This window comes from Nyctereutes procyonoides, unplaced genomic scaffold, assembly GCF_905146905.1.
Source record: "Nyctereutes procyonoides isolate TBG_1078 unplaced genomic scaffold, NYPRO_anot_genome, whole genome shotgun sequence".
Classification (NCBI taxonomy): Eukaryota; Metazoa; Chordata; class Mammalia; order Carnivora; family Canidae; genus Nyctereutes; species Nyctereutes procyonoides.
In genome coordinates, this window is record NW_026575049.1 from 26,551,639 (window position 1) to 26,568,769 (window position 17,131).

General features: G+C 49.1%; 1 protein-coding gene across 5 annotated transcripts in view; it reads right to left on the reverse strand.

Moving 5' to 3' along the window:
* Window positions 1-3,859, reverse strand: part of TAB1 (TGF-beta activated kinase 1 (MAP3K7) binding protein 1) — a 33,618-nt gene extending 29,759 nt beyond the window's left edge. Inside the window, exons 1-2 of one of the 5 annotated variants that reach the window (XM_055327885.1) lie at window positions 3,764-3,834; window positions 2,311-2,376 (exon numbers count right to left, since the gene is read on the reverse strand). Coding sequence is in view for 1 of the 5 variants with exons in the window: in XM_055327886.1 (XP_055183861.1) it covers window positions 3,764-3,796 (33 nt within the window). In the remaining 4 variants the exon portion in view is untranslated. Of the gene's footprint in view, window positions 1-2,310; window positions 2,377-3,341; window positions 3,404-3,763 lie in introns of those variants that run through there. The other 4 variants (XM_055327887.1, XM_055327886.1, XM_055327888.1 and 1 more) reach the window with 4 other exon arrangements.
* Between the last annotated feature and the right edge of the window lie 13,272 nt (window positions 3,860-17,131).

Consider the following 17,131-nt stretch of genomic DNA (forward strand, 5'->3'; position numbering starts at 1 on the left):
CGTGTATTTCCTAGTCACAAAACCACCCCCTACCCCACCCCGGCACACGCTGACACATACTTTCTCCCACGCCCACAAATGCCAGGCCTGCCAGCACCAGCGGGCGAGGAACCGAGCTGAGAAGGGGGCGCCTGGCGCTAACATAGCCTTGTCACTGAGCTGCGTAAATACAGACCACCATGAGCGTGCGACACTTTAACTCTTTGATGGGTTGCAAATTGGTGTCTCCCGAAGAAGCTGAACACAAAATATGGTGAGGAAGGAGGCTGCTTCCAAAAGCCTGATTTTGACCTGTGTGAGGGAGTTCCCAAAATTCCTATTTTGGTATGAGAAGTATCTCTGGTGATCCAACTGCCCATAACTGGTTAAAAGGGTTACAAACTCCATGTGCACATTCACTTCAAGCAACCTCACACACCTACGCAACCGTGTCACAGAATAATAGTCCATGAAAGTCCCCGCAGAGACTCATCTCAAACTCCTGGGCAGCCGAAGCGGACAAAGACTGGTTCCAAGTCTAGGCTACAGCTTGAATATCAAATTATAGTATGAAAAGGCTGAGTGTTTTTGTGCTGAAAGCACCCAAATTCCTCGGAGGCAAAAAGGAAGCTCAGAATGAGAGAATAATGCCCCCAGGAAGATGGCTCAGGGGAGGGGAGGGAGGCAGCTGTTCTTTCTCCCCAAATAGCTTAAAATGCCCTGTGCCTCCTGCCATCTCTGTCTTTCTGAATGACGCCCTTTGCCTTCCACTCCTCCGGGACCAGCTCAGCTCCTGGCCCCCACCTCTCCCAGTAGGGTTTGCATCAAAGGCTCTCTATGTTTTCATCACAAATATAGTCCTAGCACATTCTTAAAGGGACTCCTAAATAGTTGTGGAGCACTCACTGTGTGCTGGAGCAGCTGGGCCACGTTCTGACCATGGAGGAGATGGCTGTAGGTGATGGCCTAATGGACATTTAAAGTGGGGGCATATTTCTTATGTGTATTAGAAAAAATAGAGAGCTAGCGCCTGTGGTCTTGTAGATGTAGCTGCTCAAACTAAGATTTCTAAGGTAAAAACATTAATTTCAAGTTGATTTTTCTTTTTATAATTAAGTACAGAGTAGCACAGGCAAAACCAAACTCCTGATTCTCCCAGCCTCAAATGTGCTCCTCTTCCAGGGTTCCCTATCCCAGTAAAGAGCACTGGAGCCCTGCAATGCTTCTAGAATCTTCTTCCCCTGTCAGGCCCCCCCACATCTGATCCACTAGCAAATCCTAACAGCTCTTCCTCCAAAATACAGCCCTCCTAAAAAGCACCCAGTTTCACAACACACTTAGAATAGAATCCAAAGTCCACAGTGTCTGTAAGGTCCCTGGGACCTTGGCTACCACCGCTCCCCACCACATACTCCAGCCACGCTGGCCTCCTTGGCACTCCCCAAACACATTCGCCTTTGCAGCCCTATTCCTTCAAGCAGGAATACTCCCTCCCAAATCCCCTACTTCATCCCATCAAATGTTGAAGGTTCTTCCCATATCACTCTAAAAGGCTCCCCCCACCATTCTCTGAATCCAGACTATTCTCACAACACCTGATGCTACAGATATTGTGTTGTTTAGAATCTGTATTTACTCATCATTACTGTCTCCCTCATTAGAACAGAGGCTTCATGAGGAAAAGTGTCCCCTGTACCTACACTGTGCCTGCCACATGGTCAGTGCTCAGAACCAAAGGTGAAACTTCATGCTGGTCTGTGACCATGCGAGGCCAGGACTGTAATGTGTTAGTTCAATGAATCCTAATAATGCTCCTGGGAGTCCTTTCTCTTGGGAACCAAAGTTCAGGGATGTTAAGTGGCTTGCCCAAGTCCATATGAGACTTGTACTTTTGTTAGGTTGCGAAGGGCCCAAGTTCCTTTGGACACATCAAGCTATCTTCAAAAGCTCTTCTTTTCTTCAAGACTTTTAAGGTACCAAAAAAAAAAAAAAAAAGACTTTTAAGGTACCATGCTGGCTGGGGACCAAAGGTGAAACTCAATGCTCTGCCATCTGGCCCCAGCACACCCTCCCAGCACCATGTTGGCAGCAAATCCCCAGGCCTCCCTGCAAGCTTCCACTGACCCAGTCAAATCAGGCCACCCACAGCCCCTCAACACTGACAACCCAGTGCCTTCCTCCTTATGTTAGTGGTAGGTGGCTCCTCCTATGCTGCAAACGCACTGAGGGTGCGCACACACTTTACCTATCTTTGTGTCCCCAGGCCCTGCAACCACAGCCTAGTAGCCCTTACAGCCCTCTGTTCAATGATGTTATCTGAGCTGCCCTTACCAGACTCAGGCCAGTGGAGAGGTCAGCGAGCCTGGACAATCACACACTGCTGGACACTCAGACACCCTGTGAGCAGAGATAGCTTGATCATCATTAGGGTGAGAGGGGCCTCATGTGGACACTGCTACCATCCCCTTACCCTTCAGCACGATACTATGCGCTTAAAGCTAATTATCCTGTCTTTAAAAGTTTCCACTTCTACCCAGGAACACGAGCTGGCACTAGCAAAGCTTCTGTCTAACCTGAGTCTTCTGGGCCCCATCACACCCAGAAGAGAAGGAGCTGGAAGCCACTCTCCTCACCAAGCCAAGCCGCCCCACAGTAGTTCCCACTTCCAGCATTCACTACAGTCCTGCTTGTATTCCTGGGATTTTCACAATGGGAAATTGGCACAGAGGCTCTGCCCTCTGGAAGCTTACAAAGCAGAGGGCCAGGACTATCTAACTCCATGACAAGGTGACAGGCAGAGCACCAGCCCAATAAAGGGGCGGCTAACAGAGGGGAGCAATCCTCACCGGGAGACCAATTTCAAAGACAGCCTACACGAAGCCTGTCACTAGTGTGCAGAACTGCAGGTCACCCCTCCCTCCGACTCTGATGCCTTAATTAAGACCCTCAAGGGCAGGAGGGCCAATGTCTGCTGCACCTCTGTGAGGCCAAGGCCAGGCACTGGACATGGCTACAAAGGCTTTTTTACAATCATTTACTGAGTGCCTGGCACCTAGTGATAAGTGCTGGTGGAACTCCTCGTAGGCACCGGCCCACAGGCAGGCGCAACAGCCGCCCCCCACCTGGGGAGGGTCCAGGGAACCTGCACCCCCGCGCGCAGGGCAGGGCAGGCGCCGGGCGCCCAGGTGTGTGTGCATCCCTGGGCACCTGAGGAGGACGCAGCGGCTGCAGACCCGCGAGGGTCCGGGGGGGGGGGAGGTAGGGGGCGCGGGCGAGTCTCAGTGACAGGGAAGGAAACTGAGGCATAGTGCGTCCAAGCCGGGAACAGAACTCGCTGCCACTCGGGTCACTCTGCCACTTACTAGCTGCGCGGCGCCTCTGTGCCTCGGTTTCCTCACCCGTCAAACGCGAACCTCCCGGGGCTGCTACATAAATTAAGCTTACAACGTCAAGCAACTGGCAGGAAACCCGGGAGGTTGGCCTCCCCGCCCGGCACCCCGCCGCCGCGCGCACCGCGCTCCCCACCCTCGACGCGCCCTCGACGCGCCCTCGACGCTCGGGGTCGCAGCACCGCGAGTCCCAGCCCCCGACGGCCGGCGGCAGCGCGCACGCGCGGGCCTCGCGCGGCTGCACGCGCTCCCCGGCCTGAGAGGTGAGGGGGGCCGGCCCGGGAGAGGGGAGGGCGGCGGCCACCCCTCGCCAGGCCGAAGGGAGCGGCGCCTGCACCCGACAGGGCCCCCTCGGGCTCCCAACCCCCAGCCCGGGGAGCCGCTCGGTTCCTCACACTCTGCAGCAGGCTCCTCCTCTGCGCCGCCATCTTGGAGGGACCCCCCGCGGCTGCGCCCGCCTCCCAGCAGAGCAAGCGAGAAGGGCGGCTAGAGCGGCCTGAAGCCGGCCGGGAGGATCGCGCCGCCGGGAGCGCGCGCGCAGCGCCACCGCGCGGCCGAAGGGGGATGGGGCGGTCGGGGAGTGTGCGCAGGCGCCGTTTTCCGCCCTTTCTCTCCGGGAGGAAGGGGGAAGAGGGAGGGCTTGCCTAAGTGATTGCCTCTCGCCCATTTTATTTGCGCATTTTCTCCAGGATGCTTTTCAGACACCGGATTTGGGTTCTTCTTTTTTTTTTTTTTTTAAGATTTTATTTATTTATTCATGAGAGACACAGAGAGAAAGAGAGGCAGAGACACACAGGTAGAGGGAGAAGCAGGCTCCATGCAGGGAACCCGGTGTGGGACTCGATCCAGGGTCTCCAGGATCACGCCCTGGGCTGAAGGCAGGCATTAAACCTCTGATCCACCCGGGGATCCTAGGATTTGGGTTCTTTATGGACACTTTGGGTTTGGGGCCCGGTGAATTATTCATTTACTCCATCAATATTCATTGGGTGGCCATGCCTGGCCCTATAGGGATGAAGCTGCAAGAAAGACACCCTCCGAAAGCTACTGTTTTCATTGGGGAGGACACCGTTTACGTACATAAATCATTTTCGAGGTGGGCTAAATGCTAGGAAGAGAAGTTTATGGATGTGGCATGGGATGGAGGGCAGACAGCTAGTGCACAAGGCACGAGAAAAGGGAGTGTGTGAGTGTGAGTTCAAGACGCATGCATGTCACAGAAGGTCTCTGTGGCTGGAACACAGATGAAAGGTTGAATGAGACGAAGGCTGACCTTGCCTGCCCCAGACTGGGAGTTGAGCTATTCATGCGGAGGACAAAGGAAACTTGTTGACTTCTGAGCAAGCCAGGGACATGATCCCATTGGTAGAAAGATCCCTTTGACTACTTTGGACAAAACAGATGTTTAGGAGTATTGAAGTGAAGACCAATTAAGGGACCGTTGTGTCCGCTCAAGGCAAGAGATAAGAGATGATAGTGGTTTGAGTCAGCTGCCACTGCCAAGTGGATGGATTTTATGTAGGAGATGAAATTGTTAGGGCTTGATTCATGGATTGGTTGGGGTTGATGATGGGAAGAGGTTTGTCAGAGATTCCCCCCAGATTTCTGGAAAGAACAGCTAGAAAATCCTGGGGAGTGGGAGAAGGGAATGAATGGCCTTGAGTTCGGTTTGGACATGTTGAGTTTAGGTGCCTTTAAGACATGTAGGAAAAGAAGTCAATCCTGAAATGGAGAGGACTAGAGAAGACAACAGTGAAGGAGCAGGAGCAAGGCCTGGAGAGGCAGGGGAAGCAGAGGCTACATAGAACCCAGGGGGAGGAGGGCATGGGCAAAATGTAACATACTTTTGAGAGCTCTAGTTAGATTACTGAAGAAACTCCATTAGGTTTAGCCATCCAGAGGCCCTTGACCCAGGCATTCAGGTAGGAAGGTAGCCCAGAAAACCAGATGCAGGGGTGCCTGGGTGGCTCAGTGGGCTAAACGTGTCTATAGCTCAGGTCATGATATCAGGGTCTTGGGATCCACATCAGGCTTCCCTCTCTCTCTGCCTCTCCCTCTGCCTGTGCTCTCTCATGCTCTCCTTGTCAAATAAATAAAATCTAAGAAAGAAAGAAGAAAGAGAAAGAAGAAAGAAAGAAAGAAAGAAAGAAAGAGAAAAACCCAGATGCAATGAATTGAGGAATGGTTAGGATATATGGGGGACTTGGAGACCTTGAGAGTCATCCGTTATTCCCAGCTGGTAGGCTGTGAAGAGGAAGAGAGAGAAGGCAACATGAGATTGAGTATGTTTTCTCTTAGGAGAAACTTGAGCCTGTTTAAATGCTGAAGAAAAGGGTTGCCAGAGAAGAGCTGACAATTTGGAAGAGGGAAGGGAGGCACCTGCGTGGTTCAGTGGTTGAGCTGAAGGGCATGATCCTGGGGTCCTGGGATCAAGTCCTGCATCGGGCTCCCCACAGGGAGGCTGCTTCTCCCTCTGCCTATGTCTCTGTCTGTCTCTCATGAATAAATAAATAAAATTAAAAAAAAAAAAAGGAGGAGGGAAGGGGAGGCCATTTAGGTCTGGGATGGTGACTCACCATCTCGTCCTACCAGCTTAGCTCCATGTGGCCCAAGATGACGCTTGAACTCCACCTATTTTGTCTGAGTTCAGCCAGCAGGAAGGAAAGAGGAAGGGAGGAAGTTGGCACTTCCTCTTCCTACTTATTTTTTTTTTCCTACTTATTTTTTTAATTAAACATTTACTTGCAAGCAACCTTCCCTTTTAAGGAGACTTCCAGAAGTTCCACCTAATGTTTCTCCTTACATTTCATTGGATATAAACTAGCCCCATGGCCGCAGCCAGTGGAAGGGAGTAAGGAATTGCAGGCTTTGGACTGAGCTACAGTGTGCCCAACTACAGTTTCTGTCACTGCAGAAGAATTGAGGTATGATATTAGGACACTGTGGACGGTCCCTGCCACAAAGGGGAGTGGGAGGGACCAGGCCGTCTGTTGAAGAGTCTGGAAGGATTCAGGATTTGGAGCCCAACCTACTCTATTCTAGTCCCTACCTGTCATCTGTGTGACCATAAACTATCATCTGTATGACCTTGAACAAGCCACCTGAGCCTCAGTGTCCTCTGTAAAATGGGGGTGACAATCTATCTGACAGAATGACTGCAAGGATTAAAGGAGATGCCCTGAAAGACCTGACCTGTGGTGACCTGACCTGTAAGCACTAATGTTTGTTACATTCAAATTTACAGTTTCTTTTTTTTTTTTTAAGATAATAACCACACCCTGAGCACCTACTGTATGCCAGACACTTGTCAGGTGCTTTTTCATTGTATTTATTTCCCACTGCAACCTGGTATTTACAATCATTCTTACTTTTAAAAGCAGGAAACTCCAGTTCAGTGAGTCACTACTACAATAGGTAGTTGTTGGGATTCGAATCCAGATCCCTTGACTCTGTTGTGATATGATGAGAAATGTACATTTGGTCTTCATCTCTGGTTCTTGGCTTCCAGATCCTTGAGTGATAGGGGTTCCACCCAGCATCTTTTGTTATACTATCTGGTCTTCCTAGCTCCTAAAAGGGTTTTGGAACTTTCTGAGTTACAGAAGCTATAGGAACATCTTTTGCTTTTTACAAAATCCCCTTCAGCCATCCTGGAGTTCATGAGGTGAGTGCTGGCTGGAAGGCCCTGGGTAACTTCAGGTGGGGGCTGCTTGCCGGAGGATCCAATCATGGGATTAGAGGGTTGGAACTTTCAGCCACCCCCTCTAATTGATTAAATCAATCACTGTGATTTAATGGCCAATGATTTAACCTATTGTGCCTGTGTAATGGATCCTCCGCAAAACCCTAAACAAGGGGATTTGGAGAGCTGGGTTGGCCAATGCATCTATGTGCTGGGTGGTGGCACACCCCAAACTCCTTGGGCCCAGAAGCTCCTGTACTCTTTGGACCCTTCCAGATCTCCCCCTATGGACCTATTCATCTGGCAGTTCATTTGCATCTTTTATAATATCCTTTTTAATAAATCAGCAAAGTAACTATTTCCCTGGGATCTGTGAGCTCTTATAGCAACAAATCATGGAACCTGAGGAGAGGGTAATGAGGACCCCCACTTTGTAGTCAAACTGGACAGAAGTGCGGGTGGCCTGGGGACCCACCACTTTGCAACAGGCTTCTGAAGTAGGGAGCAGTCTCATGGGACTCAACCCTGTACCTGTGGGGTCTGGTGCTACCTCTGGGTGCATATTGTTAGAATGGAGTGAATTACAGGACATCCGGTTGGTATCCATGAAGAATGGAAGAGTTGCTTGCCACGCACACACATTTGTTGTCAGATAAAAATACCCCAGTGGTAGACTCCAAGGCCTTTGCTGGCAGCCCTGTGAGGTCAGCAGACCCTCTGACACCCTTCACAGCCCAGCTGGAGTAACTGCTCCAAGACCCCCAGAAAACCCCGTGGTTCCCTGCCTCCATCTTTGCAGCTGCTATTCACACTTGACTGGTGAACTACTCCTGTTTAAGGCTCCTATAAAATGATAGTCCTTCCCAGAAACTGTGTGTGTGTGTGTGTGTGTGTGTATGTTTATTCATGCCCCAAGAGTTACTCCCTCAGTCAGTGTTGATCATTTAAAATCATAGTTACTGTTTGCAGAGACCTTCCTGAGGGTAGGAACTGTGGCGGTGCAGCTCCAGGTCTCCTCACAGGCTCCAGAGAAACTGCTCAGCAAGTGTGTGTGGCACCCAATTGGTTGAATAGTCAGAGCTGAACAGATAGGTTGGTAGATGAGTCAACTGGAGGACAGTTGACTTGCCATCTGTCCCAAGGTCCCCAAGTGACCTGGAAGCTGGGACCATGACTTGAGGCTCCTGCTCTCCACTCCAACTCCTCCTTCCACACCTGACCACATAAATAATGCACTATGGTGGGTCCTCCTTCCAAAATTCCTCTGGTCTGGTTTTCCAGGTGATGTAGTTTTGGAATGTTGGTGTATTGGTGGGATCCAGAGCTGATGGCCAAGAGAGAATTCTTGAGATGTCTTTGGTGCAAAAAAAGGTGTTTTTTTATTAAAGCATGGGGACAGGACCTGTGAGCAGGAAGAGCTGCACTGGGGTCATGAGGAATGGCCCATTATGTACTCTCAGGTTAGGAGGGGGTTGGGGAGACTGTGAGTCTCTAAGGAATTTGGAAGCAAGGTTTCCAGGACCTGGAGGGAGCTAGCTATTGTTAGGAAAGAGTCATTTACTACTGTCTAGTAAACCCTTAGTCATGAGACTTTTCAGGCGTATATCAGGAGGCCACATGCTTGGGGGATGATTGCGAATGTGTGTCTTAGGGGGTAGAGAGAAAGGAAGCTTCCAAAGGAATTTTTTTTTAAGATTTTATTTATTTATTCATAAATAAATAGAATCTTTTATTAGATTTTATTTTTTTAGTTATTAATATTTATTTTATTAGAGACACGGAGAGAAAGGCAGAGACATAGGCAGGGGGAGAAGCAGTCTTCCTGCGGGGACCCTGATGTGAGACTCGATCCTGAGATTCTGGGATCAGGCCCTGAGCTGAAGGCAGACACTCAACCACTGAGTCCCCCAGACGTCCCTCCAAAGGGATTTTTACAGGACCCTGAAGGTTGGACTCATGTCAAGCTAAGGCGGCCTTTTGCCTGTAGCAAAGAGTTAACACCAAGGCAGCCAAGCCCCTGGAGGAAGGTCACCCTGCCTGTCCCAAGTACTTGTCAGTGGACTGCAAAGGAAATTTAGTTTTTTTTTTTTCTATATTCCTTTTGCCTTCGTTCTCTCCATCAGTGAGGCAAGGAAATCTGCTATGGACAAAACTCCTCCTCAAAGGACAGCATGCCGGGAAACCAGGTTGTGATGTGGATCCTGTTTTCCCCAGGACAGCGCTATGGTTCACATTGGGGTTTGCAGTCAATCCCAGACAAGTCAGAGGAGCAGAGATACCACCACTACTGACCTTGATCACCAGTAAAACAGCCAGAGAGAGCTCCAGGCCCTACCAGCAGAGCCCAGGATAGAAGAGCTGTCTGGCAGGGACCAGGGTCCCAAGGCACTGGGTGCGGTGAAGTGCACACATGGCCCAGAATATCAGATCACACTGTGCCACTGCACCATGACCTTTACAAACCCAGACCCCAGGCAGTGGAAGAAAACACAGCCATGCGGTGCGGTGGCCCCCATTCTGGGAGCCAGGAGGGCCAGACACAGAAGGTCAGAGAGACCCCTCATCATAAAGTCTGCAGTGAGGCTTTCTGTCAGGCTGATGGCTTCCATCGGTCCCTCAGGTGGCTTCACAGTGGCTGCCCGGCCACTGCTTTGCAGATCGCAGCTCGGGAAGATGGCATTAAGGATGCTGAAAAATGTTTTGAAGGGTATCCCACCATCTGCACGCCCACCTTCCTTTTCACCTTCTCCCTTCTGGCTGGGAACCCAGGCAGGTGCACTTTGGCTGCCAAAGGAGAGCACAGAGACCACCTGGCACCGGGCTCTTTGCCTTTCTGGATTTTTCCTGGCGCAAGCATTGTGCCATGTGGCTGTGCGTTCTTCATATTGATCATCTTAATGGATGCGTCACAGTCCTTTGAATACACTCTCGTTCCCAAATGTTCGCCAGGAAGCTTGTGTCCAATGGCTGTTACACGAAGCTCTACAACAAACCGTCATTTATGGGGTTAAAAACCGTTTATTGAATTTCTTCGAGAAGCACAATGAAGTCTATGAGGGGGAGGGGAATGAATTGCTTTATTATAGCCAAGAGAGGAAAGAAAACAGGAGAATTGGAGCCAGGGGAACAGAATCGATGTAACCTGGGCTGATGGGCACACAGGTTTCACCGGGCTCTTCTCTCCCTTTTCTGTGTATGTTTGAGATCTTTCATAATATAAAATTAACAATGCAAACATGAGGGGTGCCTGAGTGGCTCAGTTGAGCCTCTGCCTTCCGCTCAGGTCATGATCTTGGGGTCCTGGAATCGAGCCCCATGTCGGAGTCCCCTGCAGGGAGTCTGGTTCTCCCTCTGTCTCTCCTGCTTGTGCACACATGTGCATGTTCTCTCGCTCACTCAAATAAATGAAATCTTAAAAATGAATAAATAGGGACGCCTGGGTGGCTTAGCCGTTAAGCGTCTGCCTTTGGCTCAGGGTGTGATCCTGGAGTCCAGGGATCGAGTCCCACATCAGGCTCCCCACAGGGAGCCTGCTTCTCCCTCTGCCTGTGTCTCTGCCTCTCTGTGTGTGTGTCTCTCATGAATAAATACATTAAATATTTTTTTAAAATGCAGACATGGTCTCTGTCCTCAGCTCACAGTCCTGTGGGGAAATAGATGAGGGCTGGGCTCTAGCAGAACAGTGAGACAAACCCAGAAGAGGGCTGCTTACCTCTGGCTTAGGAAATCAGGGAGGACTTCCAGGAAGAAGTGACCACCGATGCCTAATAGATGTGGAGGACGTGGTCACATGACACCAAAGGGAAGGGTATTCCAGGTAGAAGTCCTTTTGGGAGCAAAGAGGCAGTAGAGAAAGGAAGTGCGCCAGGAAAAGCCTGGCGTGACGGTCTACCTGGCCTGAGTGTAGGTGAGGTTGAGCCGAAGCTGGAGCAGGGAGCAGGGGCCAGCCCAGCGGCAGTGTGTGAACCTCAGTAGGAGTCTGGGTGCCCCCCCAGGGTGCCAGGCAGCTGGAGGAGGGAGCAGTCAGGTCTGGATTTGAGGACCATGGCTCCTCTGACTCCAGGATGCAGGACGGATTGTGAATGATGGAGACTGGAGCACCCTCAGGTTTGCAGCGTTTTGCTTCTCCTGAATTACCTCTCTGAGATCATTTCCAGAATGCTCACCCCCTACATTGTGCCCTCGATTTTTGGGCTACTTTTGGTTTATCTCTTCCAAGAGGCTGTGACCTCTTTGAAAGCAGAGGCAGGTCTTACTCATCTCTGCAGCCCCAGCGTTTAGCGCACAGCAGGCACTGACTAAATGCTTGTGAACGAGTGAACTTCCATTGAGCATTTACCAAATGCCAGGCAGTACTTTCCAGACTTTACACAGATTGCTTTGTATGCAGGGTCTTCGTGACCACCCCTCGTGGGATGTGTTAGTCTTACCCCCGGGGTTCATTGGGGTCTTCGAAGAAGCAGACAGCATGAGGGGACTAGAGAAGGAAGGGGGAGCCAGGTAGGCAGGTCTGACCCCCAGGGGAGGGTTGGATAAGAAGATTCTCAGACAGCAGGGAATGCGCTCCTAGGAAAGTGTTTGGGCAGCTGGAAAGTGGTCCAGCTAAAGCCACTGGTTAAGGGAGTCCTGCTCCCTATGGGAAGTGGGCTGCCCAGCTCCCCTCCACTCAGGCCCTGGTTGGGGGCAGCCTGTTCCTATAACCTTGCCAGAAACACCAGAGCAGATCCAGAAGGGCAGCAGCTGGAGCCTGTGTCAAGGGCGAGCACAGTTCCCATTTTACAGGCCTGAAAACCGAGGCCTGAGTGGTAAGGCCATTTGCCCACGGTCGCACAGATAGGAAGCAGTTGGGCTCCCTCACTACAGGGGCCGTTTTTGAGACCCCCCACTCTGTAACAGGGTTGTTACGTGTTGGACTGTGTCCCCCAAATTCGCATTTGGGGGTCCTCACCCCAGGGCCTCAGAACATGACCTTATTGGGAAATAGGGTCGCTGCAGGTGTGATTAGGAATGCCAAAGATGGCCAGCAGCCTGCCAGAGCAGGGAGACGGCCTGGGGCAGGTTCTCCCTCACACCCTCAGGAGGAACCCACCCTGCTCACACCTTAATCTTGGGCCTGTGGCCTGCAGGATGGGAGACGACACGTTTCTGCTGTTTCAGCCCCGGCTTGTGGTACTTTGTTCAGCAGTGCTACCACCCAGATGACCTCACACAGTGTGAACATCCTTAGTGGCAGCTAGCCATGCAGAGACGTGTGAGATGGATTCCTGGGACATCCTCGCCTCCACCCCAGCAGCACGAACAAGGATGGGATCCTTCCCAGACTTGCTTCCCGCTCCCAGCCTTGGTGTTGTGCTCCCGGCTGATTCTCTGTCTTAGGAAAATCCATTCTAGCTGACCTCCCGTGCTTCAGGCCCCTGGAGGTTTTCGGTGCAGGGCACTGCTCTGGCCAGCCATCCCCAGGCCCAGGTGCGGCCACCCCCTCCCGTACCTGCCCCTCAGTTCTGCTGGTGAGGGTCCCTGGCTTCCAAGCCATCCAAGGGAAGCAGGTTCTTCGGAGGCCAGCCGGGTGCCATCTGCCAGGCAGGCTGTTTCCCCCACTCGGCAGCTCCTCGAGGATCTTTCCTTCCAGGCACTCCAGACCTCACGCTCGGTTCCTCTGGGCCCCCTCTGCCCACCCTAGGCTTCAGGAGTCCAAGGAAAGGGGAGTTTGCCGGAAGATGGTCAAGAGCTGACAAAGCAGGCCAAAGATGTCTTTCCTGCTAGCTGTATGCCACTCCATCCATGCATTCTGCGGATGCTTCTTACCTACTACCTACTATGGTCTGACCATTACAGAGGGTGGTATATGCAAGGTGATTGAGCACACAATCTCTGGACACAGAGGGACCCGGTTCAAGTTCCAGCTCAGCCACTTACTGTGTGGCCTTAGATGAGTTGCTTAACCTCTCTGAGCTTCCTTTGCCTCATTGGTTAATGGGAAGTAATTTTACCAACACCTTTGCAGGATTTCTTTTTCTTTTTCTTTTCTTTTTTTTTTTTTAATCTTTAAGATTCTATGTATTGGGCATCCCGGGTGGCTCAGCAGTTTAGTGCTGCCTTCAGTTCAGGATGCAATCCTGGAGACCCGGGATCAAGTCCCACGTCAGGCTCCCTGCGTGGAGCCTGCTTCTCCCTCTGCCTGTGTCTCTGCCTCTCTCTCTCTCTCTCTCATGAATAAATAAATAAAAATCTTTATTAAAAAATTCTATTTATTTATTTGAGAGAGAGAACACACAAGTGATGGAGAGAGGCAGAAGAAGAGGGAGAAGCAGACTCCTGCTGAGCAAGGAGCCTGACTTGGGGCTCCATCCCAGGGCCCCCAAGAACATGACCTGAGCCAATAGCAGACACTTAACTTGCCTTTGCAGGATTGCGAGGAAGATAGAATTGCTGTAAGTAAAAGGTTTAGCATGCATGGCCTTATTGCTGCTATAGGAGTTTGAAAGGTGAACAAGGTGGAGTCCTTGCCCTTAGGCATTTGCACACTTGAGAAAGATAAGTGTGAATCAATCCTGAACATCATAGGTTCAGCACAGAAGGACTGACACACTGGATGAGGTGGGGAGGACGGGGAAGAAAGAGGATAGAGAGACAGAAATCCATCCACAAAAGACTTCTTGGAGGAGGTAACAACCTTGGGCAATTTATCTAACTTCTCTAAGCATCTGATCAATTGTTTATTTTAATAAGTAACTCTAAGGCAAAACTAGAGTAACCAAAAGCAGGTCAGTGGTTCCCAGAGGTGGGGAGAGGAGGCAAAAGGGCCCAGCGGAATTTTTTTTTTTAATTTTTAAAATTTTTTTGGTGTTGGGAATGTTCTGACTTGATGGTGGTGGTTACACAACTGTATATTTTTGTCAAAACTCATGAAATTGTACGCTTAAAAGCGGTGAGTTTTACTGTGTGTAAATTATACTTCAAGAAAACTGATTAAGAAAATAAAAAACAATTTTAATGTGGTTTTATATCTTATAAAAATAATACATATTTAATGCAGGAAATAAAAAAACAAGAGTGGAGAAAAAGTATTAAATCACCCAAATCCCAAGACCATGCAGATATAACTACTATTAACAATTTCATAAATATCCGCTGAGACTTTTGTATATATATTAATGCCTGTATATTTCATGCTTTTTTTAATAAAAATTAGATAACACCATACATTTTATATCCTGCTTTTTTCACTGAATATTAATTTTGAATGTTTTATTTCATTTTTCTTCTACAATAAAGTTTTGTTTCCCTTGTGGTATCCTGTTGTCAAGATACAGACAAGTTTAATTAACCAGTTCCCCTTGTGTGATAACTGTCTGTTCTTTCCCGTTTCTCAGGATTATACTCAAGATTGCATCATATATTGCCGTAGACCAGAATTTCTTAACCTTCTCTGTGTAAGAATGCCTCTGGCTGCCTGGAGAAGCCCCCTCTTAAAATAATATTTAAAAATGCATAGAAGGGTTACTGGGTGGCTCAGCTGGTTAAGCCTCTCTGCCTTCAGCTCAGGTTATGATCTTGGTGTCCTGGGATTGAGCCCCACCTCGGGCTCCCAGTTCAGGGAGGAGCTGCTTCTCCCTCTCCCTCTGCCCCTACTTCCCCACTCATGCTCTCTCTCTCTTAAATAAATAAGAAAAATCTTATTTATTTTCATTAATTATTTTTAATTAATGAAATGAAATTTATTAATATTTTATTGATTATTATTAATTTATTTTTTATTATTTATTTTTTAAAAGATTTCATTTATTTATTCATGAGTGACACAGAGAGAGGCAGAGACACAGGCAGAGGGAAAAGCAGGCTCCTTGCAAGGAGCCCAGTGTGGGACCCGATCCCAGACCCCAGGATCATGCCCTGAGCCAAAGACAGATGCTGAACCTCTGAGCCACCCACGCATCCCAGAAAATCTTTTTTAAAAATGCAAAGAATAACCTACCAATGTTTACAAAGGAAACCAATTATATCAAAACATATTTATCAACATATATTTTTTAATTGTGCTACAGTGACCCAAAGATGTGAGACATGTGGCACAGAGCTACCCCAGCAGAGCTAGAAGCCCACAGCGGGAAGCAAAGCAGCCCTGGTCCTACCAAGCTGCAATCAGCTGCAGCCCACAATACTGACGGATGTGTGATCATTGCTCTAACCTACTGAGTTTGGGAATCATACCTTGCACACCAAGGTTACCTGATATAATGGGGGAAAGTAGCCTTCCTATAGAAAGCATCACCTAAGCTCATAGTGAAACCTGGAGCAGAAATGGGAAATAAGCATATGAAAAGATGCTCCATATCCTGTGTCGTTAGAGAATTGCAAATTGAACAACGATGAGATACCACTACATGCTTATTAAAAGAGCTGAAATCCCGGGGAACCTGGATGGCTCAGTCAGTTGAGCGTCTGCCTTTGGCTCAGGTCAGGATCCCCGGGTCCTGGAATAGGGCTCCCTTCGGAGCTTCTCCCTCTCTGGCTCCCCCTGCTTGTGTTCTCTCTCTGTCAAATAAATAAAATCTTTTAAAAAAGGAAAAAGAAGACCTAAAATCCAAAACACTGACAACACCAAATACCGAAGAGGATGTTGGGCATCAAGAATTTTCCTTTATTGCTGCTGGAGATACAAGATGGCACAGACACTTTGCAAGTTTGGTGGCTTACAAAGCTAAACATAGTCTTACCGTATGGTCCAGCAGTTGTTCCCTTCTTAGTATTTATCCAAACGAATTGAAAATGACATCCACACAAAAACCTGCACACAGATATTTATGGAAGCTTTATTTATAATTGCCCAAACTCAAGCAACTGAGATGTGCTCCGACAGGTAAGTGGATAGACAACTGTGGTATGTGCAGACAACGGACTATTATCACAGGTAAAAAGAAATGAGCTATCAAGCCATTTACGTAGGAAACATAAATGCATTACTGCTAAGTAATCAGTCGAAAAGGCTACACATTGTGATTCCAACTATATGACACTCTGGAAAAGGCAAAACTAGAGACGGTAAAACAAATCAGTGGTTCCAGGGGTTCAGGAAGGCAAAGGGAGGGATGAATAGGTGAAGCTCAGGGACTGCGTAGCACAGAGTACATTCTCTGTATGATACACTAATGATGGTTGCACGACACTGTATTTGTCAAAACCCATACAATGCACAACATAAAGCATGCACCCTCATGTTAATTGATGTGGGAAACAAAGGCAAAAGAAAACTTAAGTTTCCTTACTCCCTACATCCCACTGACAAGACCTTGAAACAGGCAGAGTGACCTTCCTCTAAGAACTCAGCTGCCTTGATGTTAATACTTGGCTAAGGGCAAAAGGCAATTCTAGCCTGACCCCCAGGATCCTGTGAGTCTACCTTTAATATAAAAATTCTGGGATCCCTGGGTGGCGCAGCGGTTTGGCGCCTGCCTTTGGCCCAGGGTGTGATCCTGGAGACCCGGGATCGAATCCCACGTCGGGCTCCCGGTGCATGGAGCCTGCTTCTCCCTCTGCTTGTGTCTCTGCCTCTCTTTCTCTCTCTCTCTCTGTGACTATCATAAATAAATAAAAATTAAATAAAATAAAATAAAATAAAAATTCCTGGGCAGCCCTGGTGGCCCAAGTGGTTTAGTGCCGCCTTCAGCCCAGGGTGTGATCCTGGGGGCCCGGTATCGAGTCCCTCGTCGGGCTCCCTGCGTGGAGCCTGCTTCTCCCTCTGCCTGTGTCTCTACCTCTCTCTCAATCTCTCTCTCTCTCTCTCTGTGTGTGTGTGTGTCTCTCATGAATAAATAAATAAAATCTTTTAAAAAAAATTCATTTGAAACTTCCTTTATCTCTAAACCCCCCCAAGATATGTGTTGGCAATTATCCTGTAAGCATATGACCCACCGACAGACATCTGAAGGGTCTCATGACTAAGGGTTTATCAGACAGTGAAATGACCTTATCCCAACCATAGCTAGCTCCCTCAAGGTCCTGGAAACCTTCTTCCAAAATTCCTTAGAGACTTACGCTCTCCCTAACCCCGGTCCAACTTGAAAGTATATAATGGGCCACT